Below are 26,609 nucleotides of genomic sequence, written 5' to 3'. Positions count from 1 at the left end.
CCCTGGAAGAGTTTTAGGGATCCCCACCTCTACTCCCAGCATGGCCTACTAACCCCCACCAGACAGGCAGACAAGCACAACAACGCTACATTTGTGTGGGAGGCGTGCACAGAGGACCAGGGAATTTACTATGGGTGACGCTGGTGTGGGAGTAGGTGTGTGTTTTACCCTAAGAGAGAGAAGACATCCCTTCCGGGCATCAGCCTGAATTTGTTCTTGATACAGTTTTGTTCTCTCTGCTCGCAGGACCTGTGAGATGGGTGTGAGAAGCACGCCCGAGAAGATGACATTGGAGGCTTGGAGAGAAATATTTGGGGGCGAATCCTATAGAAGTTGCAGTTGACTACAATAGGAACAAAGCATACGCTCTCAGCCAAAGCCCTCAGGAGATAAGAGGCTGGGACTGCCAGGTGAGCACGGTGTGTTAGGGCTGTGAGATTGTCAAGAGGGTGGTCTTCCAGAAAAAAGAAAACTGTAAGGGAGTAGAGAGCAGGACAGGAAAGGGGGGAGAGCAGAGCAAGCCTGAGGCCCAGGGGCGGTCTCCCTTTTGCTTGATCCTTAGTGTCCCTGGAGCAGAAGATTCGCCACACACTTGCCCAGTCTTAAGGCAACATCCACGTGCCAGTCCATCCTCGCCTCCTCTAGAGTTGGATGGTGGCGTGACCTCCCCGGCTACTCCCGTAAACCAAAGGCAGTGCTCCAGAGAAGCTCTCAGGCTTGAGCCCTTGGCAGCCATGCTCTCCTCAGCAGGGGGACGGGTGCACCTGCCGACGCTGGGGGTCTGGACAGAGCGTCCACACCGACAGCACCGACTTCACGCGGTGCTTCAGGTCTCCTTAGCCCCATATGGGAAACACGCTCAGCCAGTGTTTACAGTTTTCTGCCTGTCCGGGGTGGAGTCCTTCTTTGGAACAGAAATTTGTTTTATAAAATGTGTTCAAGTCTCCTGCTTCCTCAGCAAAAAGAGCCCTTGGGAAGAGGGGTGACAGGAGCCGGTTCTGTGCGGTGAGGCGCTCTGGGCTGTGGCGTACCCTCGCTCTTGGCTTCTCCTCTCATCCCGCCCTGAGATCCCCAGAGAGCACCTCGGGGGGCCAGATGGGTGATCTCATGACTTCTCTGAGGGCCAGATGCATGCTTTCAAGTCAGGAGCTTAGGAATTAGGATTACTGCGGCTCTGGGGCTCTGAGCCAATCGGAATCTCTGTCGGGAGGGTGGTGTTGGACAGACTTTTTCTAGAAAGTTTCAAATCCTTAGGGGTGGGCTAAGGAGGGTTAGCGTCCCCTAGAGTGTTGGAAACAAACAGAACTGGGATCTGGTGACCTTCCATGCCTCAAACCAAGGCTGGTTCCCACGTGGCCTCTAGGACTAGGAGGGTGCTGACCTGGCTCGGATTTGTGTGATCTTATACTCTGATAATCTCGCGTGTGCGCACACACACACACACGCACACACACACACACACACACATATGTCCAGATAGACTCTACTGCGGATCGGGAACAAAACACAGATGCCCCGGGAAGAACGGATTTGCTAGTAACTTTGAACCGTTCCACTCGGCCCCTGACAACCCTCATCTTCCCTTCAGAGGCACAAGGTGAGAGGGGAACCCTGGAGCTCTCGTCAGGAAACCCACCATTGCGGTCCAGGATTGGCCACAAATTGGGGGATTCTGGGCAAATCGCTTCACCTCTCCGAGCATCAGCTTTCCCTGCTACATTGCGGGCAATAGGTCTTTCCAGTGTAATGTCCAAAATTGTTGTTATACTCTGCTTGTATAATACAGCAACTCTCTACATATAGCAGCTCCTCCACCACTCAGCCACAGCAGTCTCTGCAGCTCGGACCCCAACCAGAACAGAAAAGGCCTCTGCGCATCCGCCTGACATCAGATTTAAGCATATTGTGTCTGAGCAAACACTTGGGTCTCACCCAAGCTTTTGATTCTGTGTTTGCACATTGTTCCAACGTGTTTGTTCTTCTGGCTTTCAAGAGTAACTTAGAGGCTGTAAATTCGAAAGGAAAAGAAAGCCTGCTAAGCAAAGCGATACTAGCCACATAAAGTCACTACAGAAGAACTGTAAAAGGCACAAGAGAAGTAAAAACAAAAACAAAAAAACAACACCATAGTCTGGGAAAGTTTTATTCCCCTCAGAAGGCCTCAGAAAATCACTGCATCCTGGCACGGTACTGTGTCCGTGTTCACGAATCCAGATTATTTATCGAATGCATTTGTACGTTAGACTCTGTTCATGGATGGATCGAAGTACATGCTACGTTTTAGGAAATCATTCACTCACAAAAGGGTTAAGATTTAAGAAAAAGAAAACAGGGGCGCCTGGGTGGCACAGCGGTTAAGCCACCCAGGGGTCCCCACATTAGGCATTTTTTAAAAGATTTTATTTATTTATTTATTTATTTATTTATTTATTTATTTATTTGAGAGGGAGAAGCAAACTCCCTGCCGAGCAGAGAGCCCGACACAAGGCTCAATCCCAGGACCCTGAGATCCTGACCTGAGCCAAAGGCAAATGCTTAACAAACTGAGCCACCCAGGTGCCCCTATTAGGCATTTTTATCCCTTCTTTACCAAGACCCAGGCAAAAATGTTCTTTTTTTTTTTTTTAAGATTTTATTTATTTATTCGACAGAGATAGAGACAGCCAGCGAGAGAGGGAACACAAGCAGGGGGAGTGGGAGAGGAAGAAGCAGGCTCATAGCAGAGGAGCCTGATGTGGGGCCCAATCCCATAACGCCAGGATCACGCCCTGAGCCGAAGGCAGACGCTTAACCGCTGTGCCACCCAGGCGTCCCTAGGCAAAAATGTTCTATGGATGAGTGTGAAGAACCAATTTCCTTCAGATCCCACCATCCACGATTGGCCAGCTTCAGATCCGAAGAAAAGTTCAGTTCAATGCAGTGAAATGCAATGTATATTAACTGACAATCGACTTTGTGCCAGGCATGGGCTAGGTCCTGGGAACACAATGGTGTAATAAGATATTACCTGTCCCTGAAGGAGCCAATGAGATAGGGTGTGATAAATGTTCCCAGAGTGTTAGAACAGGGAGCTATAAAAGAATTGGGTAGGATGGCAATTAATTCGGTCATGGGGGTGTTAGAGATTCTTAGGAGAAGTGATGTTTCCGTTGAGAGCTAACTTTTAAGTACAGGCTCAGGATCTTCTTCCTTAAAATAAAATCAGCTACTCCCCAGTGAAAACCAATCTACTAGAATATTTAGTATATTTAGAATATACTATTTAGAATAATATAAATGGCTGGGGTGGGGATCAGATCTAGGAAAGAATAAGTAAATCCGTCCCATGCTCTAGAACAAATCCTATCTGACCACCTAGCACACATGTGAGTTACACATGCCTCTTCAGACTAATGAGGAATTGAGGGAACATTGTAGAGTATCTGCAGTGGACATATCCTAATGGGGCCCCCCAGTGATCGCTGTCTCCTGGTACTCGCACCACTGTGTAATCCCCTCTCCTTGAGTGTGGACAGGATCTGTGACTTACTTCTAGCAATAAAATATGACAAAGGTGCTTCCTTGGTGCTGCCTGCAGAGGTGGCAGCCATTCCCTCTTGGCATCCTGGCCACCCTCAGACCTCTGTTGAAGCCCATGATCATTAAAAAGAGGACCAAGAAGTTAAGCCAGCACCAGTCAGACCCCTATGTCAAAATTAAGCACAACTGGCAGAAACCCAAAGGCATTGACAATAGGGTACATACAAGATTCAAGGGTCAGATCTTAATGCCCAGCACTGATTACAGGAGCAACAAGGAAACAGAGCACATGCTTCCCAGTGGCTTCTGGAAATTCCTAATCCACAGCATCAAGGAGCTGAAGTGTTGCTGCTGTGCAACAAATCTTACCGGGCAAAGATTGCTCACAATGTCTCCTCCAAGAACCACAGAACCACAGTGGAAAGAGCACCCCAGCTGGCCATCAGAGTCAGCAAGCCCAATGCCAGGCTGTGCAGCAAAGAAAATGAATAGACAACTGGTGCACACATCATAATTTTGTTGATAAAACCATAAAACTACACACGCACAAAGAATTTTCAAAGGCAATGGGACAGCCCTTCTTTGATTATGTTATATAACATGGTAACTTCCCTCTTGCCAGGAGACTCTCTCCCTTATTTGATAGGATGAAGGGAGCCAATAATAGAGAGACCCATGTGGCAAGGCACTAAGGATCTCCAGCAGACAACCAGCAAAAAAACCGAATTCTGCCATCAAGCACATGAACTTGGCCATGCATCCTTCCTCAGTCATGCCTCAGATGAGACCTCAGCCCTGGCTGACACTTTAACTGCAGTCTTGTGAAAGACCCTGAAACAGAGGATCCAGGTTAGCCCTGCCTGGATTTCTGAAACACAGAAGCTGCAAGATACTCAATGTCTGAACGTGTGTTGTTTTAGCCACCAGGTGTGTGATACTTTGTTAAATAATAACAGATAATTAATACATTGTCAACAACTTTATTACAGTAAAAACAATTAAGGGGGAGCCTGGGTGACTCAGTCGGTTAAGTGTCCGACTCTTGATTTCAGCTCAGGTCATGATCTCAGGGTCGTGGGATCGAGACTTGTGTTGGGCTGGGTGTTGAGCCTGCTTTAGATTCTTTCTGTCCCCCTCCCTCTGCTCCCCCTCCACCACTTGCATTCTTTCTTCCTCTCTAAAAAAAAAAAAAAAAAAAAAAAAAAAGGAGAGAGAATTAAGAAATAGTTCATCTGTTATTTCTGTTACTTGTTCATCTCATTTGTCTTTTCCAATATGTTCTCAGGGTATCAGCCATGAAGTGGGTTGGATATCACATCAGATCCAGAACTAGAGAGACGGATGCTTATTGACTTAGAACCAACCATCTAAACACAACTTCTTTTTATCACACAGGGAGATATGAAAATCTATATAAAATTTTTATTTGATTTGAAATTCAAATTTAAAGGGACGTAATTTATCTCACATTTCAAGGATGCCAGTTAAAAGCCAGCTTCTAGAATACTGTTCCAGCTCTCAGAATCCTGAGAAAGAGCTTCTAGCCTGGCATTCCCCTGCATTCCTCCACAAAAAATAGTTCTGGGCAGGAATTATTCATGAGAAGGTTTGGGTGTGAAGTAAGAATTCCAGACAAAAAGGAAAACGTGCAAAGGCCCAAAGATGAAAGTTCCAATTCAACAACCACGTGCTTTTTCAATGTTTGGTGTGGCAGAGAAAATGCTGCGCATTCGCCAAATCCCTTCTCATGTGCCTCCTTCTTGGAGGCTGCAATTCCCAGCCTTCTTGCAGGGCCATGTGACTGATTCTAGCCAATGAAATAAGAGTGGAATTGCTGTGTATCTCTTCCTAGTCGAGGCAGTGGAAAGCTCCCGTGGCTTCTCCAGCCCCTTTCTTCCCCTTGGGCAGCTGTGCCCAATGCGCAGACATTGTGCACTGGCATGGCAGAGCCACAAGTCAAAGGGTCTTGCTGACCCAAGAAGGACAGCCGGCTTGGGGAGTCATCCAACCTACCCCGGAATTTATATGAACAAGCAATTACCTTTATCAGTCGAACCTCTGATGTTTTTTAGTTATTTGTTACTGTAGCATAAACCAGTCTACGCAGACGAATACATTTGGCGCACAAAGTGAAAAGGGGGTTGGCTCGAGTGAAATGGACAGAAAAGTAGGCGGGGGTCAAGTTTGTGAAAGGCACACAAGCCATGCTATGGGGTTTTGTACTTGACCCTAAGCTCAAGGGCTTGCTTAATATAATATCTGGCAGAGCAATGGCATGATAAGATTGGAATGATTACCCTGACTGTATGTTTAATAACCCAAGCGAGAGTCCTGCTAGCATATCCTGGCACAAGCGGTCATGGACATAGGAGGAAATTGATGGATTTGAGAGTTGTTAGAGAGATAGGGTTGATGAGGCTTGGTGAATTACGTAAAAGGTAGGTACCAGGGAGAGGGGAGTCGGGGTTTGCTCCCTGATTTTTGACATGGACCGTGTGTCGTTCACTGATGCAAAGGACATACAAGGAAGAGGAGCATGTTGGGTGAGAAGGGGCAGCATGGAGACGGTGGCTTCGCCTGGAACGGTTTGAGCTGGAAATGCCTGTGGGTCTAGAATCAGGAGGACCCCCTGCGCTGGAGAGGCAGCTCTGTCCCTCGTCAGCATACGGTTAATCCTTGAAGGCGCAGAAGCTGATGGTGTCCATGAAAACAGCTATCTATCCATCCACCGTCTATCGTATGTCTGTTTATCAGGAAAGGAATTTTTAAATATTCTCTAACGTGCATGTAAGCTGTTATGATTCCCGGAAACAGTGCAAATACCAAAAGTTAACTTCTTTTTCTCAGAAAACAAAACCAAGAAGCAATTATTTTGAGCTGGTTTTTGATTTCTGCCTTTGTCTTCAGCATTCGCTCACATGGCTCAGAAGCTCAGGCTTGAAACGTGTTTTCTCAACTCTGTTCTTTTGCTCTGCCGTTGTAAGCATCAGCCTGGAAGACACACCCAGAAGCCCCCGAGTCCTCCTAGGCAAGTACGACATTCAATCCTAGCCTGGGTCCCTGGTTTACCATCAAAGCAAGACTGGGACTTACTCGGCATTCCCCATGTAATTGCTAAATGCTATTTCATTAAATACGTGCCAGAGCAGTGTATTTTTATTGTTGTTTTTGAAAACCAAGAAAGAAACCAAAAGACTGCATGAAACAAATATTCCTAAATCCATGTATGTAGTCAGGAAAACTGAGAACGCAGTGTCCTGTGTTCTGCGAAGCATAAATAAAGAAACTGGAAAAGAAAATTTAAAAACAACCACCACACTGGTATTGACATGAAATTTCAGGTCAGGTAGAGACTTCTGATCCAAGAAGATGATTGGTGCTCAGATTTTTTACTCAAACCATCTAACCATACCCACTAAACGGATGTGATGTAACAGTCTACATTAGTGCCGGAAACCGGGGAGAAAATCATCCCCATGGCTGAGGTGCAGAGGCTTGAGAAGATAGGACGGTAGCCATCGCTTTGCCAACAAGGGCTCTCGTGACGCGGGAAGAGATGCGCTGCCATCGGTGTCTTCCCTCGGCTCTGCCAGGAGGGCAAGGAGACCGCTAGGGAAACAAATGGGGTGACAAGCCCGAAAGGAAACAGTAATGATGCAGGTTGGCAATATTGCTTTACCCCTCTGCCTTTAAAGGTAGACTGATTCTGGGGCGCCTGGGTGGTGCAGTTGGTTAAGCATCTGCCTTCGGCTCAGGTCATGATCCCAAGGTCCCGGGATCCCAGGATCCAGTCGGGTTCCCTGCTCATTGGGAATCTGCTTCTCCCTCTGCTCCTCCCCCCTGCTCATGTGCTCGCTCTCTCTCTCACTCTTTCTCTCTCTCACTCTCTCTGTCACATGCTCTCTCTCTCTTTCTCTCTCAAATAAATAAATAAATAAAATCTTAAAAAAAAAAAAAAGGTGGACTGATTCTTTCCCTGCTCAATCAGCTGGGAGACTTCTCCTGGGCTGAATCAGAATTTCTACTAATAAATTACATGCAGTGACCAGGAGAAGAAAGGATCCAGGAGGAGGGCAAAGGAGAGCAGCGTGCAGAGTTGGAGAGATAAGGAGAAGATGAGGGGAGAGGTTGCTGGGGTGACCAGGGTTTTGGGAGAGAGAGAGCGCAGCCTGGAGAAGGCTGGATGCACTTTGTCCAACACACTTCTGGGTGTGAAACCCCGCTGATGGGGAGCCTCAAGGCACAAGCACACAACCCAGTTTTCTTTCCAACAGTTGATTAGAAGCGGACTGGTGTCAACCCAGTGCCAGGAGCCAGGCTAAGGATGCTATCCGCCGGCTTTCTCCACGGGTGTCTTGTGGGAGATTCAGCATCACCTGATTCTTCACCTCGTCTGGCCTGGGACATTTACAAGGTCAGTCCCCATGTGTGCCGGGTGGGGGGGTCTCCCCTGTGTGGTACCCTCCTGGCTGCCTCTTGCCAGCCTCCTCCTCTAGCTTCTGCTTGGCTAGGTAAACCAGAGACCATGGTTTTAAAAATATTAGTTTAAGGTAAACAAGATGAGTCATCTTCCCAGCAAAAGTTCTAGGGAAGCACTAACCCCTCCATCTTTGAAACCTCAAGAGTCACAGGGCCTGGGAGAAGGGTCATTTTCCGAGTCGCAGATGCCCCGGGAGAGCCAAGAGCGAGGCAGCCTCGTGTCCTCTGTGCGCCTTCATCTCTCACCATTCTTGTGGCTTCGTGCCTCAATGATAAATGCATCCTTATCAACTGAATAAATTTGTAGACCGAAATAGGACAGAACGGTAGAATGATAAACATCAGCTAGCTTAAAGCTAGAAATAAGAAATACGGTAAATGGGGGTGTGCAGGTGTGCAGTGAAGAGCACCTGTTTCTCTGCCCAAACCTTGAGCAGTAAGACGGCAGAGGAGCGCGTGGGCAGAGCACATCTCCGGGGACTGACCCCTGCGTGCGCTCTGCAGGTGAGCTGCTCCCGCGAAGGGCAAGGGAGGGGCGTAGCTGGTGTCTGCCCGGCCCTCGGGTCCTGTTCCCAAACTCGCCCTCCGATTCTGGTTCCCTCTGGACCCAGGGCTCGGGAACTAGAGGACGTAGAGAGGGAAGGAAAGTCACGCTAATAGAGCTGCTTCTATGTGGAAGAAATCCCAAAGCGGAGAAGAAGGATCTGCCACCAGCCCGAACCCCGGCATTCCTGGGGGGTTTCTTCTGTTGGTCTCTTGGGCTCAGTCAGTCACAGAACACCACTTCCCGTCTTCATGAGGCCATTACTGTAATATCCTCACGGACAGGGTAGATTTTCCCCTAGAGGACTCTGATGTGAGTTAGAACAGTGCAAGAATTGAATTAACTCCAAGGCCACTCCATTAGCTTCCCGGGGCTGCTGTAACGAATTACCACAAGTGGGTGGCTTAAAACAACACGGTTGTGTTCTCTCACTGTTCTGGAGGCAGACGTTGGAAATCAAGGTGTTGCCAAGTCTGCACTCCCGCCCGTGGCCCTGGGGGAGAATCCTTCCTCGCCTCTTCCCGCTTCTGGTGGCTAGGGGTCTTCCTCGACTGCGGGCTGCGTCCCTCCCATCTCTGCCTCTGTCTCCATGTGATCTTCGCATGACCTCCCCCCTGTGTCTGTCTTGTGACAAGTGTCCCTCTCCTTTTTCTTATAAGGAACCAATTACTAGATTCAGGGCCCCCCTCCCCAATCCAGGATCTTAAGATCCTTAATTGCATCTATAAAGACCCTATTTCCAAGTAAGGTCATGTTCTCAGGTTCTGGGGGGTTAAGACTAGGACATATCTTCTGGTGACCATTATTCTACCCACTATCACCACCAAGACCTAAATTCTATATTCTGTATTCTCTATCGCACCTGAAATTGTGTCTAACCGTGTTTTCTGACATAGCTTCTCAGAGATTGTACAACTGAGACCAAACGGCATTAAGATACTCTAACAACAATATGCTAATATAAATAGGCCCCACATCTAGATATAAAATTTCTTCCATTACCAAATTCCCAGGAGGAAATGACTCTATTGTGCGTGGGTCCCGATGCTAAGCACAAGAGCTGCTGGTGACTCAGCCCAGGCCCCTGGGTGGTTCTGAAAGTGTCTCACGTCCCCATCCCAAAAGCTGGGCTGCTCCCCTGAATCCATAATCAGCATCTACGATGATGATCTTGGCCAGTTCCTCTTCTCCCTCTAAAAATGCAGATGCACAGGGAGTCAGCTCTGCCTCCTGGGCTGATTTCCAGGGTCTGAGATCAGCATCTACTCCTGACCTTGTCCTTCTGTGTTTCACCTGACACATTTCCTCAAAACCCAACATTCCCATCAAATTTCGAATTTCCCTCAGTATATCACGCTCTACATCGCTTCCAGTCCAGCTGAGTCGCCCTGCTAACCAGGTGAGTTACAAACTGTTGTTTGCCCGCAACACGGACACTGACGGGATGTACCCGTAATACTGTCTTGCTTATAGGATTCTGTGGTTGTTTCAAAGAAATCTATGGAGATCTAAGAATTCATCAGAGGAAATGGTTGCCACGGACCTGCCCTTGGAGGATTTGCTCCTTAAATCAAGCACTGATTTCTAAGTGCCTAACCATCTCTAGCAGAAAGGGCTTTTCCTATAGACTGAGGAATGACAAGAGGCAAATAACCCAGGCTTCTCCTCTCTCCAGTATGTTTCGGTTAGGCCAACAGCGTATTACAGGGTTTTTTGAGAGGTCAAAAGTATAACCAACATGAGGTGAGGTTAAAGCCGGTGTCCAGCCATTGGCATGTGCAGTGTTGCCCACACCAGCAGGTGTCCCTCAGCCCAGACCCAGTGGTTTCATGAACAGGTGGGACTGAGGCCAAGCTGGCTCTCTCATTCAGCATGTCACAAATTCACAAGACATCCCGGTGAGCCCCAATCCACGTACCTTGGACCCATCCTGATCTACCGTCCTCCCTCTCAAGCAGAAGTGAACTTCCATGTAGGACACTGTGAACTAATCCAATTGTGCCTTTTCTCCCCATTTCCCTTCCACCCTACCTTTCTTAATATCCTAAATATACGTCTACTCAATTTCTGGTCCTGCTCCCATGCCATGGATTTCGGCAGGAGTTTCTTCCATGTTCTGGACTATTCTGTCACTCAGCGTATCTTTGATGGCTTCGTTCTTGTCTATGGATGCTATAACCTTGGGCAGATATTTACAAGGACACAACCATCCACGCCCATTGCCTATTTTCCTGTAGGTATGCAGCTCTAAACTACTGTTTCTTGTTCAGTAATGATCACTGGAACCTATTTGCTACAAATTAGGTTGTCAGTGTCTTAGCCCTAGGCCCCACACTTGCCAATGTCTCTGGGAATATACCGTATTCAGTACGCTATAATCAGTACCACCCAAGGGCCAGTCCCTGAAAAGAACTAATGATATTGAGTACCTTTTCACGCACTTACTGGGTATTTGTATACCCTCTTTTGTGAAGTGTCTCTGCAAATCTTTGGGCCATTTTTAACTGAGTATTGACTTGTGAGAATTACATATTCTGCACGCAGGTCTGTAGTTGGAGATAGATGTATTGTGACTATTTTCCTCCATGTATGTATTGTGAATACTTCCATCCGTGATTGGTCTTTTTATTATTTTTTTTAAATGGTGTTCTTAGATGAGCAGAAATTTTTAATTTTTTTTTTTTTTAGGAGGCTCCATGCCCAGTGTGGAGAACCAAAGCAGGGCTCAAACTCATGACCGTGAGATTAAGACCTGAGCTGAGATCAACAGTCAGACATTTAACTGACTGAGCCACCCAGGTACCACAGAAATTAATTTTAATGAAGTCTAATTTATCAATTTTGTTTTTTTTGGCGTTAGTGCTTTTTTGTGTCTTAAGAAATTATGCCCACTTCCAGGTTATGAAGACATTTTCCCACGTGTTCTTCTTCTTTTTTTTAAAGATTTATTTATTTGAGAGAGAGAGAGAGACGGAGGGAGAGCATGAGCCGGGGGAGGGACAGAAGGAGAGGGAGAGAGAGGGAGGGAGAGAATCCCAGACTCCATTCCCAGCACAGAGCCCAATGCGGGGCTCAATCCCATGACCCTGAGATCATGACCTGAGCTGAAAACAAGAGTCAGACGCTTAACCGACTGACCTACCCAGGTGCCCTGAGAACAGACATTTTAACAATGTTAATATCTCTGTCCATTTTTTGGGTCTTTGATTTTTATATGCAAAGTTGTGTAGTTCTCAGTGTCAAGGTCTTGGATATCTTCTGTTCAAATACTTCCTAAGTATTTTGTACTTTCTGCTGCTCTTATAAATAACATTTTTTCATTATTACATTAAATCTAACATTTAATAATTGTTTCCAATATATAGAAACATTATTTTTGCATGCTATCTCATGATCTTGATAAATTTGCAGTATATAAATATCTACTAGTATATATATTAGTATATATGTGTTAGTTCTAGATTTTTTTTGTACATTCTTTAAGAATTTCCTACATATTCAGTTGTTTTCTGCAAATAAAGATAGTTTTATTTCTTGCTTTTCAATCTTTAGGCCCTTTTTTTCTTTTCCTTGCCTTATTGCATGGTTAAAAACTCATTTTAAAAACTGTTATAAAGGATATTTCTTATAAATACTCCATTTTCCCTTTTATATAGGACTGTCTGGGCTTCTGATAACTTGAGTCTTCTTTGAACTGTCCTCATTTTCATTCCCCAGACAGAAATACCTTTTCCTCATTCTCCCAGTTTCTATGAGGTGGGATTTTCTCCGAAAAGTCCCACCTAGCTGAGTTACCTTGCTTGTGAGTTTGGGTTGGGAACTGGGCACAAGTCTCACAGCCCCTCCTTGGAAGCTGGCCTGCCTGCAGGCAATGTGCATTGTTGACCTTTGGCAGCCATGCGGTAAGCTCGGTGTTACAGGCTCTGTCCGTAAGTAAGAGCAGGTGACGACAACAGTCGTCCTCGTCCCGGACTGGACTAGGTAGGTCTGATCCCTTTGGGGCTCTGTTAGCAGATGCTTTTGCTCTCATTCTAAGCTACGTGTTCTGACACAGCCTTTTACAATGCAGGTTACATACTGGCTCTTACCTGTTTTAACCCTTGACTAATGCCCCAGTTTATTTAGAACTCACGAGGGAAAGAGGCGAGCCATTTACTGAAACCTCACAACCCCTACAGTCTATGACAGCAGTTATAGTTAACTGCAGTTACTGCAATTACTGTTTATTAACTCATTAACTGCAACTAGTTTATTTCCCAAACAAAATACGGAAGCATAGTATAGGCATTGAGAATAGCCCTGGGCTTCTCCTCTCTTTGATAAATTTCACGTATGGCAGCTGGAGACGGAAAGCTGAGGGCGTATAAAAAGCTACTTTGTGAGTATGTGGGGCAAACACAGAACGAGAGGTGGTGTGGGAGGGAGGTGAAGAACACAGGTGCGGGAGGGAGACCACCTAGCTCAGGAGCCCAGCTCTGGCATTCCATGACCGTGTGACTGTGGACAGATTACTTAGCCTTGCTGCGTCTCAGCTCTCTTATCTGCAAAATGGGTTGTTATGAGGATTGAGTTTATTCATTTAAATGCTTGCAGTAGCACCTGGCATACAGTAAGCACTCAATAAATGTTAGTCATTATTATTATTTTACTATGGACGCTATATATACAACTGCTTTAGAGAACATGTCGGGGAAGGGAGCTGGTGGGAAAAGAAAGGGGGAAAAATATCCAGGATGTCGTGACTTTACTGATGTACCAAGGACCCAGAGGACTGAGAAGTCTGGTTTTGGTCCCCTTGAACCAACCTGGCCGCTAGGCATTTGTTACTAATGTCAGTGAAAAGCAAGGTGTACCCCGGTGACTTGAGTGGGCACACCTCAGTAGGCTGTGGGGTGCAGTTCAAACTCTGCCTCTCACACCACAGGCTGTTCGATCCTGGGCAAGCCGTCCGTTGAGTCTCCTTCTCTGCGAAGGAGAAAGGATACCCGACCCCTATGTGATGAGTGCTGGTGGCACTCCCCCCAGATCAACCTCTGAGCGAGGCCAGGGGCTGGTTCTCCTAACCCAGGCGATCTTGTTACCATGCCCTCAGCCCAACTCCTGACCCTGCTTCCCCACCCCCGAGCATGCCCACAGGACCTGCGTGAAAACCCACCCAATACTGGGCAGCAGCAGCTCTCTTATAAATCAACTCGACAGTACATGGAAGAGTCTCCTATCCCGGAACTGGAAGGACGGTGTGCTGTGTTTGAATCGGGGGACAGTGAACGCCCACTCTCAGACCTGCCGACTCAGGAAGAAGCACCCACGCATCCACTGGGACCCCGGGTCAGCCATGGGGCTCGGGGGAACAGCGCGCTTACAACTCCATTCAACATTAAGAATAAGCAAGGCCTTCTGCCAACATGGTGTCATATTTATTGGACGGCTCACAGGTCACTAAAACATAAGGAAAGACCAGATGACATCAGTAATGTCAGGAAACAAAATATTTAGCATTTTTTTAAGTTTCAAAATTTGCATTCCGCTGCGGCTGAGGGCTATCAACACGCAATTCACGGACAGGACTGCGATTTATTTTTACCAACAAGCAGCACAGACATTTATTTAACCAATGACTTTTAGGCCAATAAGCAAAAAAAGAAGAAGAAGAAGAAGAAAACTACAGTTTCATGTAGCTAATACAAGAAAATCATTTATACAAATGAAACGGATACAAAATACATTATAAAGAGAACGCACATACAAAAGTCATTAAGTTGGTCAAAGAACAGATGTCACAGACCACCACACTGAGAGCACTGGCGTGAATTCATTTCGGTTATGAAAGCGTGTCCAAAGTGAGTTACACATTTACTGAGGTAAAGGCACGATCACTTCAACATAATTAATGGGGAAGAATCCAGACGCCCCGTGTAGCATCCCTTCATACCAGTTTTCATCTATCTGATTGGTTAATGCAATGATGTCCCCTTCTTTAAATCCTAGTTCTCCTTGGTTTTCGGGCTCAAAATCATAGAGACCACGACAGCAGGGCTGGTCCATGGGAACATTAGAACCTGTCCACATCATATGGAGACAAAAAGTACGGATTAACATGACACATTATCCTTGGAGGAGTGGGGAGCTGGAGAGGTCGTGAACAGCAGGCCCCCGCCTTCCTCCCCCCAAGGCTGGCTCGGCCCCGCTCTCGGGTGCTGGGCTCGCAGTGTCTGTCCCAGCTGCCCCCAGCCAGAGGATGCCCCAGCTGACCTCCCGGGTCCATGGCTTTTCCCTTCAGTACTCCCATGCGGTGGAGGCTGGCCCAGCCCACCTCCCTGAAAGCAGCTCCTCCCCTCTGCCTGGAGCCCGGGGGAGACAGAGAATTGCAAGGCCCAACCCCTGCCTTCAGCAAGCTTACACTGCACAAGGTGTGTATGACATTTAAGGACACAGACGAGCTGGAGAATCACTTATAGCTCAGAAGCTCAGAGAAGGAGGAGGCAGGAAAGGCCTGGGTGGTCGGGACATCGTCCCAGAGCTAGTGACCAGGAGCTGGAATGAGGCACGGTGTGACATGGGAGAGGATGGGCAGACCATTCACAGACCAGCCTGACATGCTGGGCTTACTGTGTGAAGCTAGAAGTTCTCAGAATAACATTTTTCAAATAGTTATTTTTTAATTTCAAAACTAAAACATGGCAATGGTAATAAAGGGAGAGAGGAGGGAAGGAGGGAAGGAAGGAGAGGGAAGGAAGGAAGAAGGGAGGGAGGGAGGGGAGGAGAGGGGAGGGGAGGGGAGGGCGAAACAGTGAGGGGGGAAGGAGAGGGGGAAGGAGGGAGGGAGGAAGGAGAGGGGGAAGGAGGGAGGGAGGAAGGAGAAAAGTATGTAAAATTGAGAAGTCAGCTGTAACCCACTAATCCAGACATAACCAACGTTAAATTAACATTTTGGAAGAGAAGCTTCCAGATGTCTTGATGAATATATCTCTGTATGTATTTACATAAATATATTCTTTTCATAAAAGAACATTCCTATACATATTAGTGTGACTCTCTTTCCAGAATACCTTTAATTGCTGACCAGCTGTCGACTCCATCAGTATGATACAGTTTCTTTAGCCCGCCTCCTATATTGTTGGATAGATAAGGTCCTTCCTTCCCTTCTCTCTCTCTCTTCCTTTCTTCTTTTTCTTTTGTTCTCTCTTGGCTTTCCTAGGTAACTCCTTGAAACATATCCTAATACATGTTTATTTACAAACATGCACAATCAATACCTGGAGGTAAATTTCAGAAGGGAGTTTGCTATTCATAGGACATAAATTTTTCCAAGACTTTTAACATTTACTATCAATTTATTTGTCTATTGTTTTTTGTCTTTAAAGTTTAAGGAGCCCCTTATAAAATGTTATAAATGCTTTGTATATTTATCATGTTTTCTTCCATTTGTTTTGGGAGGATGTCCTGGGGACGGGGCAGGGAAGGGGGTTTCTGGGGCACATACAGAACACAGAAAGAAAGTTTAATCAGCACAGTCAAGCTCATCAACCTTTCCATCCCCAGTTTCTCCCCCACATTCTTATATACATATTCAACTAAATTCACCCCAAGAATGATTTAATTTTTATGTGAAAATTTTTACTCTTAATTCTGTTAAATTTTGGCAAATAGAGGCATTATTTTTGACGATGCTGAAACAGTTATCTCAAGACAACTTATTAAAGGCCCCATTCTTCCTCTACTGACTTCAGTACTACTTTTATCTTCGTCGTGTAATTAATGATCATGTGCACTTGGACGTATTTCAGGATTTTCTATTTTTTCCACTGATCCATGTGGGTAACTGTAACAACGTATCATCTGAAATATTACAGCTTTAAAGTAAGTGTTAATAACTAATAAGGTAAGTTCCTCATATCCTGTTCTCATGAAATCACCCCACCAGGTAAACTTCAGTATAATGTATTGAGTTCCCCCCATAAAAATTTCATTTTGGGGGGTACCTGGCTGCCTCAGTCGGTAGAGCATACAACTCTCGATTTCAGGGTGGTGAGTTTAAGCTCGAACTGGGCACAGAGATTACTTTTAAAAAGTCTCATTTTGATTTTAACTGGATTTTCTTTAATATTAAGATTAGTTTTAGAATATTTTTTTTCAAAGATGTATTTATTTATTTGCACAGGCAGGGGGAGAGGCAGAAGGACAGAGAGAGTCCTCAAGCAGACTCCCGACCTAGCATGGAGCCCAACACGGGGCTCGATCCCAGGACCCAGGCGTGGCAGGAGCAGAGAGGCTGCCCTAGCCAGGGGAGGTGATGTCCGACCCAGAGAGGTCAAGGGCATGGACCACTGGTGGGTCCACAGCAGATGTGACTGTCCCCGGGAAGATGGAGCTGGAAGGAAGCCAAGCCCCACCCCACAAAAACCACGCCCCCTGTCTACCTCATGGCCCGTTTCTGTCGTCACACCAGCAGAGTGAGGTCTGCAAAGGTGGGAGGCAGCGTCCCCGGGCAAGACTGTGCCAGGTTCACGGTCCCTGTCCTTTAAGAAGAGCTTAATCCCCACACAGGACTGAAATATCCATGTATGTCATCTCACCTCTGCCATCCTATTTTATGCTTTCTGTTCTCATTTCCTTTTTCTGATATTATGAAACATTCTTCCTTCTCTCTCTCTGACTTTAATTGAGAGTTGAAACAAGCCCTGCTAGAGATTATGTTCCTTCCTCACCAGATCTTTAATGTGCACATAAAGAGAATATAAATTTGGGTATTGCTATGGTTGGTCAAATGAGAAGCCCCTCTAACTTGGGCAGCTAATCACTGCGTGAGGCCCGCTTGTGTCTCTGACGGACGGGGCGGCCCTCCGTCTGTGCCAGCCCCACTCCTGATCTTCCAGCACTCCGTCCACACCAGGTGGGAGTGGGAGCCAAGCACTCCTTCGCCTGCAGGCTGTTCACCAGTGAAGTTCCCCAGTGGGGCTGAGGTGGCCCCACGGCCTTCCTGTCACCGTGGCTGTCAACACGGCAGCATACTGAAGAGCTCATGCACTTAGTGGAACCCCGGGCCAATTAGATCAGAAGTGCTGGCGGTGGGACCTGGACCTCGGGATATTTAAAATTTCACAGGTGTCTCCAATGTCCAAGGGAGTCTGCAAACCACCCGCCTAACAGTCTTCCCTTCCCCTCCACTTTCTTCAACCAGAGCTTGGGAGTGTCGAGGAGTTTCAGCTGGTAGGGAAAGGGAAGGGGACCCACTTCTCCCTCTCCAGAGAGGAAGCTCCTTCCCATGTGGTGACTTACAGGAAGATCAGCCTTAGAATCGAAATCCACATGCACTGTAGTGTCTAGCATGTATGTGATGTTTCTAGCATTTGGATGGCTCCTTCCACGACACACTTCCATCCCACCCCAACTTTGTATATTCCTTTTGTCCTGACGATGGCCGTGGAAAGACTTCGACACAGAGGTCCAGTTCATTATCTTGAATTTGAACAGTATGGCATTCAGTGGCTTCAGAGCATTGGGAAACTGAGTGTTTAGCGTGCAGAACTTTCCATTTTCCTTTGGAAATGCAATGCCTCGCTGGGCGCATTGGGGCACTGAAAATCCATGCCAACCTGGGCCGTTGAGTCAAAGTCAACTTTATTAATGAATACCTGTTTTAATGTGGTCTATAAAAGTGATTACTATCCTTTCAGCATGTCTTGCATTCCGGGCGCACTGAAGAGGGAGACAGAGTCAGGTGCCAAACCACATGGTCGTCTTGGAAAGCATTTCCGTGAACACAAAACGTTAGTGCTAGAGGGCTATTTGGTGGTCTTCCATGGACCGTTCTCTTCTTGAAGAAGAGGCAGGGATACCTCCAAGAGGTCACAGCAGCCTGCCCCCAGGCTAATGGCAAAGCCAGAACCAGACACCAGGGCTCCCAGCCTGGGATCTATCCTGCTGATGTCACCTCCTACATGATCTGTGACGCCGCTAAGGGTTGCCAAGACATTTTATGGGCTATCACGCTGACTACGGATCTAACTATATATATTTTTTTCCTCCCGCTGACTCTGCAAGCTACCTGCAGTGACTGAACTAAATGCTGAATGGCAGGCATGCACTTACCCCAACCACCAGCTACTTGCGCACATGTGTGCACTCCCGGCACGCACACTGAACAAATCGGGGAAAAGACACATTACTCACTTCTCACTTCATTTATTCTAGGCAAGCGACCATTGCCACGCTGCCCACTTTGATTTTCTGAGGGCTGGAAAGCATCCAGCACTCATATCACACTCCATCAGCAAATGAACCCAAAACATGGCGTCTCTCCTGAGAGGCGGTGGGGTGGCGTAATGATGCAGGCCACAGTCCCTGACTCAGGTAAGGCGTGAGCACCTGGCTCTCCAGCCACCTCTGCACGGCCCCCAGCAGCGAACGCAGTTCGGACAGCGCAGACGCCAGGGAAATGCACACCGCCCGGAGCTCGGGCTGGCTGCCGGGACTACACAAGCAGCAGGGCGATATTCTGGACTACTGTCCGGTGCGTTTGCCGAGCTGGGTCATTTCTGCTGTCGGGGGCCTTCAGCCCAAGAGCTGTGGCCTCCCTTACTTTAGGGACATGAACAATGCAGTCAATGTTACAACTTCTAGGTTCCAAAATCATGCCATTTCAGCTGCAAACTGGTGTGAAAGCCAAGGTTTACCGGCTTTCATGCCAATGCCAGAGCCAGGTAGGCTTTTATGAGACTTAAGAGGCAGAGAGAGACAGACAGCCAGATAGGCTGACTTCTGGAGTCCCAAGAACCAGGATCTGAAGAACTCAGAGCATGGAGATTTTGTTACAAGCCGTAGAGAGGGAAGGGCTGCTTCCTGCCATCCGAGAAGACATACAAGCTCTTTCCAGAGGCAGGGAAGGGGCTGGAGAGAGAAGAAGGTGGGCAAGAAGGTTGAAATGCTCCCCTTATTCTACCCTGGTGGGGGTGAGGGGTTCTTAGGCCCCACTTCCCACTGGAACTCTGGGAGAAGGCAGGTCCCCTTACTGCTCTCAACCAACATGGTGGGGAGGTGTAATTATGCAGGGAAGGGTCTGAGGGAGCCACTCCTGGCTCCCCATGACCTCTGAACAAATCTCCAGTCCCCCCAGGAAGTGAGGAGGTGCTGGGGGGGGGGGGGCAGCTGGATCAGAGATGGCCCGCGACAGACACACAGGATGCAGAGACCCCACAATCCAGAGTCAGAGGCTTGGACCACGGAGCCGGGCCTGGGCCTGGAGGGACAAGTTATCTCTGTGTGAGCTGTTCAGCCCAGACCAAGGGGCTCGCCTGCCACCATGACGTCTGGGGAACATCCCCTGGCATCTGGGCAACATCTTGGGGGAGAGGCGTGCGGAGGAGAGGGTCCGTGAGAAAGACCAACAGCTCTAACAGGGACTCTCAACGGAACTGACTGGGTTTAAGTCCTAAACTGACCAAGTAATAAATGGATAGTCTACTTTCTATTAAAAGAGTTACCTTGAAATGGCAAGATTATGTTTTTTTCCACCATTAGAAGAGATGGAAAAAAGATTATTATTATTTTTTTTTTTTTTTGGCCAACAGTAGAAATGGAAAAAAGATTAACTTGTTTCCGCCACCGGTCTAAATGGAGACTTATAAGCAAGTTCAGTTCGCTTGAGGAGAAAGAGTTCCTGCCCACCGAAGTGATCGTGTAGGAAGCTTCCCTCTGCACAAAGAGGGCTGAGAGTCAGCATGGAGGGAGCCCACAGGGCCGGCAGAATGGGCAGCATTTCCTCAGCGGGCTCTTCCATGCCCAAGAGACACCAGCACCTGCACCGGGCCTGCAGGCCCCGCTGACCACGACCGGACGCCAGCACCTTTGCTGAAACCATCCCGTAAGCAAAGACGGGTCCTACCCAGTGTTCATCTTTGGGGACAGCTCATTCCTCTCGCCCCCTGGGGTCTCGCAGCACTGCTCCCTGACCTCACATGCACCTCGCCGGCTGACATGGAGGCGCGTGCTGTCTGGCGGGCGGCGGACACCCCCAGCCCCGGCCCGGGCCGCCCAGCAAGGACGCTGCCTCCGCCCACCTGCCCTGGCCGCGTGGCCCATGTTTATTTTCTCTTACTCCTGAGACCTGGCTTCACGTCACATGAGAGCAGAGGTGGGAAAAACAGTCTTCCTTGTTAAAGCAACGAAACAAAGATTATTTTAACAGAGAAAAGGGAGGGTCCCTGTTAAATATTTATTATTCAAGTTCTGATCCACACCATTAGGAGGAAAAAAGAAACAAAGGAGGCCATAACCCAAGAGTTTCAAGGTGGCTGGTGAGTACAGACTACATCGGGAATGCACAGTAGGTAGAGAAATCACATTCTCCCGAAAATGCGTTCCCTTCCCTCTTGGCAATAATATGGCCCGGTTCCTACCAATCCTGGGTCCCCTCTTATTACTTTAACACCACTATAATTCTGGGGAGTGCCCTTCCGCACCCCATCTTCTGCTTCCCCAAGTCCCCGATGCAGAGGGCTGCTCACTCACACAGATGCCCACCCAGCCCGTCGCATTCCCGTGGTGGTCCCACGGTCCTCAGCCCCCGTCAGCAACGGGGATGACATCAGAACCCTTGGTGCCAGGACACTATTCTAAGTGCCTCACTGACATCAGCGGATTTACTTTGGCACCATTATTCCCCCCAGTCTGATGGAGAAATTAAGGCACACAGAGGTTCAAAGCAATTCAGCAACGGTGCTGAGACGGGACCTCCATCTGGGTCCAGAGTCTGCTCTTGATCTGAAAATCGTTAGCTTGTGAGTTTATCCCCACTCAGTTTCTGAGTCAACCCCAAGCTGGGGCGGGGGGCGTGAGGGCAGGGGGGTAGGGTCTATCAGCTGGGCTTGGTGAGCCTGTGAGTCCTCAGCTTGGCATGCTCTGGGGGGCGCCCAGGCCCTGGAATGCTCTTTGGGAGCGTTCGCCCCTAAATCCCTCCCTGGTCCCACCAAAGGATGTTCTTTGGGTACTTATTCTCAGTCCTGTTTTTTTCTGCCTGAGCTTCTGCTTCAAAGTGAGCAGCTCAGGCTCCAATTAAAAAAAAAGCAAACACAGGAGTCGACGCCGGGTGGCGGATGCGCCACCAGAGTGGACGTGGCATCCGATGGGCCTGGCGTTTCTGCAGCCTGGTCTGCCCCTGTGCCCCCCCCGCCACGTGCCAGGATCTGGGGGCCCGTTCTCCAGGGCTGGATTTCTCCTCCTGGCGCTGACTGCCGTGGATGGGGAGAGGCAGGGAGTGGTCGGCGTGGCAGGGGGCATCCTTCTCTGGGTAGCAGGAAAACCTTGCCACTCTTTTGCTGGTCTTAAACTCGGGTCCCTTTTAGACCCTCAGAGGAGCCCCCTGCTTGCTCTTCTCTGCCGGCCCTGACTCTGAGGATTCCAGTCCCTGGGCTCCGGGCAGAGCGCCCCCGCTGAAAGGCAAGCTACGACACCCCCTCACTCCCCCACTCCTATTTTTTTTGGAAGGAAAAGGGGACAGAGAGAGAAGTGATTCATACGACTGTTGTCGACATGCGTGCCTATCAGGGAACAAGGTATGGCGTCTACCAGAAGCTACTGACCTGAGGAAGGCTCTTTGTCTTTTAGTAAATGCCCCAGACTGCTGTGCCTTCTGACTTTGTGTTCCTGCTTTTTATTTTTTAGTCTTTCTCTTGCCTCCCTTGTCTCCGGGCTGCGACCTGTCACTTTCCTGCCGTCAGTGGGCCTTCCCGAAGCAGTCCCTCGGCCCTTCTAATCTGCTGCTTCCAGTCTGCTGTAGGCTAAGAAATCAGATAACCAGTTAGGTAACTCGAACTGCCACCGAGGGGGGGGTGCCTCTTGCTCTGCGATGAGCACCGTGCGTGCCCCGCACCTCTGACTGACGTGATCTCAGAACAGCCCTGTGCGGTCAGGGTCATAATTCCCGTTCTCTCGAGGATGAAACTGAGATCCAGAGGGAGGGAGTGAGAGCCAGGATCCGGGCCTCCCTGTGACCCCACAGCCCATCTAATGGTGAGGCCTGCAGGTGACACCCGTCTGGGCCAGGTAGGCTCACATTCTGTCCACTTTCTGGTCTGAAGTCTGGAAGTTCCATGGTGTTTCCTTATCCCCAGTGCTACCCATGGGGCTGCTGCAGCAGAGAGGAGGCTTCCTGTCAATGGGTGGAGTTACCCCCCATTGGGAATGGGACCCAAGCCTCCCTCTGGAGGTTTGGCTGCACGCCAAGATGGCCCTGCTATCTGGCTGGGCCTGTGCCATCGGATGATGGGGTAGTTCACCTCTCAACACGCTGGGGCACAGAGCAGGTTTCAAACTTTCGAGTTTATTCCCGGTCAGACTCCTCTCAAACACTCAATGAGTGTGTATGTCCTCCCGGCCAGGCACCCCGCTCAACCTATGCGATACCATCTCCTCTGAATTTGCACGAACATTTTTGCTTCAAATCATAATTTCTCTTTTCCCAATCTAAAATCTCAAGCACTCACAGAAAAATTCTTTGGAAGTGAAATACTTTCCCTCTAACTGACCCAGACACAGCGCTGGTGTAGAATTGTAATAAATACCACAAAAACCATTTTGTTCACCATCTCGAACATGCTATTTTTGTCCATTGGTAATAAACTACACGGGAACTTCAGATCCCTGGTTTCAAGCTCTGGATTATGTCACCCCTGGGCCCTGATTTTCTTACCTGCAAATTTTATGCCTTAATCTGTGGTTAATGCTATGGATTGAATGTCTGCATCCCCTCCGAATTCCAACGTCGAAGCCCTAATCCGCAGTGCGGTGGTATGTGCGGCTTTGGGGAGGTGATTAGGTCATGAGAGTGGACCCCCGTGAATGGGACAATGCCACCGTTTAGGGACACAGCAAGAAGACAGCTACCCATAAACCAGGAAGCGGACCCTCACCAGATGCGGAATCTGGCGGCACCCTCATCTTGGACCTCTCAGCCCCAGCACGGGGAGAAATAAGTGTTCATTGTTCGAGCCCCCTGGTCGGTGGTATTCTGTTAGCCGCCCAAGCTAAGACAAGTTAAGTAGTAAATTACTAAGAAAAGTCTAGTGAAAGTCTATGAACTGTCTTTCTAGAAATAAGAACGCTGTATGTACCCACAGGAGACGTGATTTGTTGAAACACTCGTCAGGGGAACTCAAGCTTAATCATTATACTGCAATCTATAAAAATAAGCATGTGTGATTTGTTTTAACTTTAATTCCAGCCCTCCACAACTTACACGGGACAGGAGATGGGTGTGAGCAGTGAGGGTTGTCCCTCCACCTTGCCCAGCCCCGCTTGTCCCGAGATGTTATCTCAGAAGCTGCCTGGGACCATCAGGTCCTGTGTTTGTGGGCTGCCTTTGCCTCTCCGAGCATTAGACACAGGGGGGCCTTAACCAGAGGTGGCTTCCTGGCCGCTGGCATGGAGTTCACGCTCGCAGGTGTGTTCTGTTTGGCCTACTCCTTGCTTCGTACAGTGTGGCTTAGTTACCAATATTTTAAAAATCAGGAGACTGCATGTGAACAAATACATGATTTCTGGCTTGTCTTGAAAAATCAGAAAGGCCGGCTCTTCTGGGCCCATATTCTTAGACGACAAACAGCTACTCCTGACACCGGCGCCCCCTTTGGACGGGGCAAGTATTGGGCACTTGGCTACAGGCTCACCTCTCCCTTTGTGCACCTGTCCTGGAGGCCTGGTGTCGCCATCTGGTGCCTGGTCTGGCCCAGCACTGTTTTCTTACACTTCCCGTGTCTCTCCTCCCCATAACTGGCATTAGGGTTTGCAGCTGAGGCCACACCCACGGGACTACTCCTGCGGGGGGGGGGGGGGGGGGGTCATTCCCACGGACTCAACAATGAAGTCCCCCGGGATTACCCTGTAGCTGCCTTCTGTGTCATCCCTGGAAACAATCAACTTCTACACTATTTTTTAAAAACCTAAGTACCTATATCAAGATTTAGACAATAGCACTTTAAATTTTAGCCTTAAAGACCAAATGCGTCATCATTGCAGAATATCAAAAATTTTAAATAGGTGGCATTTGAGATAATATCATCATGCCATCATTTCAGCCAAGTAGTATTAAAATTCCCACCACTAAATTAGAAGTTACCTCTTACAGCTTTCCGAAAACTCTTTCTACAGACGGTTTAGAAAGGTTTAGAAGAATGACCGGAAACTGTTCCCTGCAGTGAGAAAGACTTTCCTTCTAAAGCTTCCTTGGGATGAAAAATAAGAGGAAGACTCTTCCCCTTTCCTGAATCTGTGGCTAATGATCAACAATAAGAATCCTAGCTCAGATTTCATCATTTTAAAGAAATATTTTTTTAAACAGAGAACATAGAAAATGTTCCATCTGTACACTTCTCAAGTTTTTAAGAATGTTAAGTACTCATAAAACAGAACTACAGCAGCCATGGCATTGAGAGGGGAAGAAACCTGCAATGTGCTCAATCCTATCGCTTCATTTAGGGGCAAGCTCAAATCCGCCCAGAGAGGTTAAGAAACTCACCCAAAGTCACGCAGCAAGTGAGAGCCAGATTCTGAGCTATACTGCAGGACTCCTGTTTCCTTGTTTATTTCTCCTGGCCATGGCGCTGACCGGCCCCCTGCTGATAATGTACAGAAATGTGTATGGGGGGGGGGGCAGTGATAACAAAACAAACAAGAAAAGTATGGGAAGGAAAGACGAAAAAGCAAGAAACAACCTGCCCACTGAGCAATCATCAGTCACTGCTGAGTGGAAATTTCCATCTCCTCTTTGGAAGTTTAAGTTAAAAAAAAAAAAAAAAGCATTTATTTCTATTTGCTAAGTGCTCGTCTTCTTCAAGTTTCGAACTTCACACTTGACTTTTGAATCAATGTTTATTTTCTAATGTAATCCCAGAGACTTTTGCTCCGACGAGGGGAACGACTCAGACTCTAGACATTACTTCCGAGCCCCCTTAGCAGCGTCAAGAACTTTATAAAAGTCTCTTTTATACCTGGAGGGAGTGAGAATGTCTTCCTAGAAACCGTCTGAGAGATTTATTTGCCTCGCTCTGAACGCCCGTAGCGTGCACTTGGAACCACACGTATTCACTGCCCTCGGCCTTCCATATTTTCCAAGTCGATCTCAGGCTGGAGCGTGTTAGCCCTAAGTTGTGATTACATAAGCGGCGCCCCCTTTAAGAACTTCAATGGGGGAAACATAAAAACCTCATAAATAAAGGAGTTGATAAAAAATGCAAAGTATACTTTTTCTAAATCCGTAAGTGACAACATGGGGCCTGATACGCATGAGCCGGGGCGAGGAAGACACGTGAGCCCAGGTTGCAAACTCCTATACTATTTTCTTCAAAACGGAGGATTTTCTGGGAATGAGGCAGGCACACATTTTGGGGACTTTTCTTGGCCCTGTCGTCTCTTTGGGGACACAGGGGCAGCACGTGCTGATGAAGCATCGTGACCCCACGCGCACGGGCTTGGACGGGCTGTGCTTCCTCCAAGCCAGGGCTGAACTTGGTTCTGCTGCAATCCATCATCTCAAGATGTGACTTCCCCCGCCACCACCACCCCCCGGGCTCCTGGCTCACTTATTCATTCTCCTAGGCAGCGAGAAATGTATTACCGAAGATTCCATCTCAGTCCCACGATGGATTCTGCCTAATTGACCTGCATCCTTCCATCTCCCTCTTTTCTGTTTCTTTAGAAAGAAATGATGAAGAAAATGTTCTTGGAATGCGTTCCTGGCACAGTCCTGTGAGCTTTGCTTTAAATTGTTAGTGAAATGCTTGACATTTTTCCTTCACTTTATAAACATTATGTGCAAATCATTCAGAATCCTAATGGAAAGTAATTTCCCATTAATACAGGCTATAAAATGCCATTTTCTTTTGAAACTGTGCCCCAGAAACAAACAGTACAGGACCCCTTTACACTCGAAAATTCCACCCACGAATCAGCACAGCCCGATGCTGGAGTCGGGGGCTAAAGCTACGGCCAAGGGCAATTTCAGAGAGGCAGCTGGGGAGGGCACAGTGGAGATCCGGCTATTGGACGCCGAGCCTTCCGAGGAGCGTCTTTG

At 48.0% G+C, this 26,609-nt stretch overlaps 1 protein-coding gene across 2 annotated transcripts in view; it reads right to left on the bottom strand.

Moving 5' to 3' along the window:
• Window positions 1–13,940: 13,940 nt before the first annotated feature.
• Window positions 13,941–26,609, bottom strand: part of SH3GL3 (SH3 domain containing GRB2 like 3, endophilin A3) — a 127,748-nt gene continuing 115,079 nt past the window's right edge. For both annotated transcript variants that reach the window (XM_026510568.4, XM_057303805.1), the window contains one exon: window positions 13,941–14,601. In XM_026510568.4, the coding sequence (XP_026366353.3) occupies window positions 14,396–14,601 (206 nt within the window). In that variant the 3' untranslated portion in view covers window positions 13,941–14,395. The remainder of the gene's footprint in view (window positions 14,602–26,609) is intronic.

The sequence above is a fragment of the Ursus arctos genome, unplaced genomic scaffold, assembly GCF_023065955.2.
Source record: "Ursus arctos isolate Adak ecotype North America unplaced genomic scaffold, UrsArc2.0 scaffold_28, whole genome shotgun sequence".
Taxonomy (NCBI): Eukaryota; Metazoa; Chordata; class Mammalia; order Carnivora; family Ursidae; genus Ursus; species Ursus arctos.
This window is presented reverse-complemented; position numbering and strand designations above follow the sequence as displayed.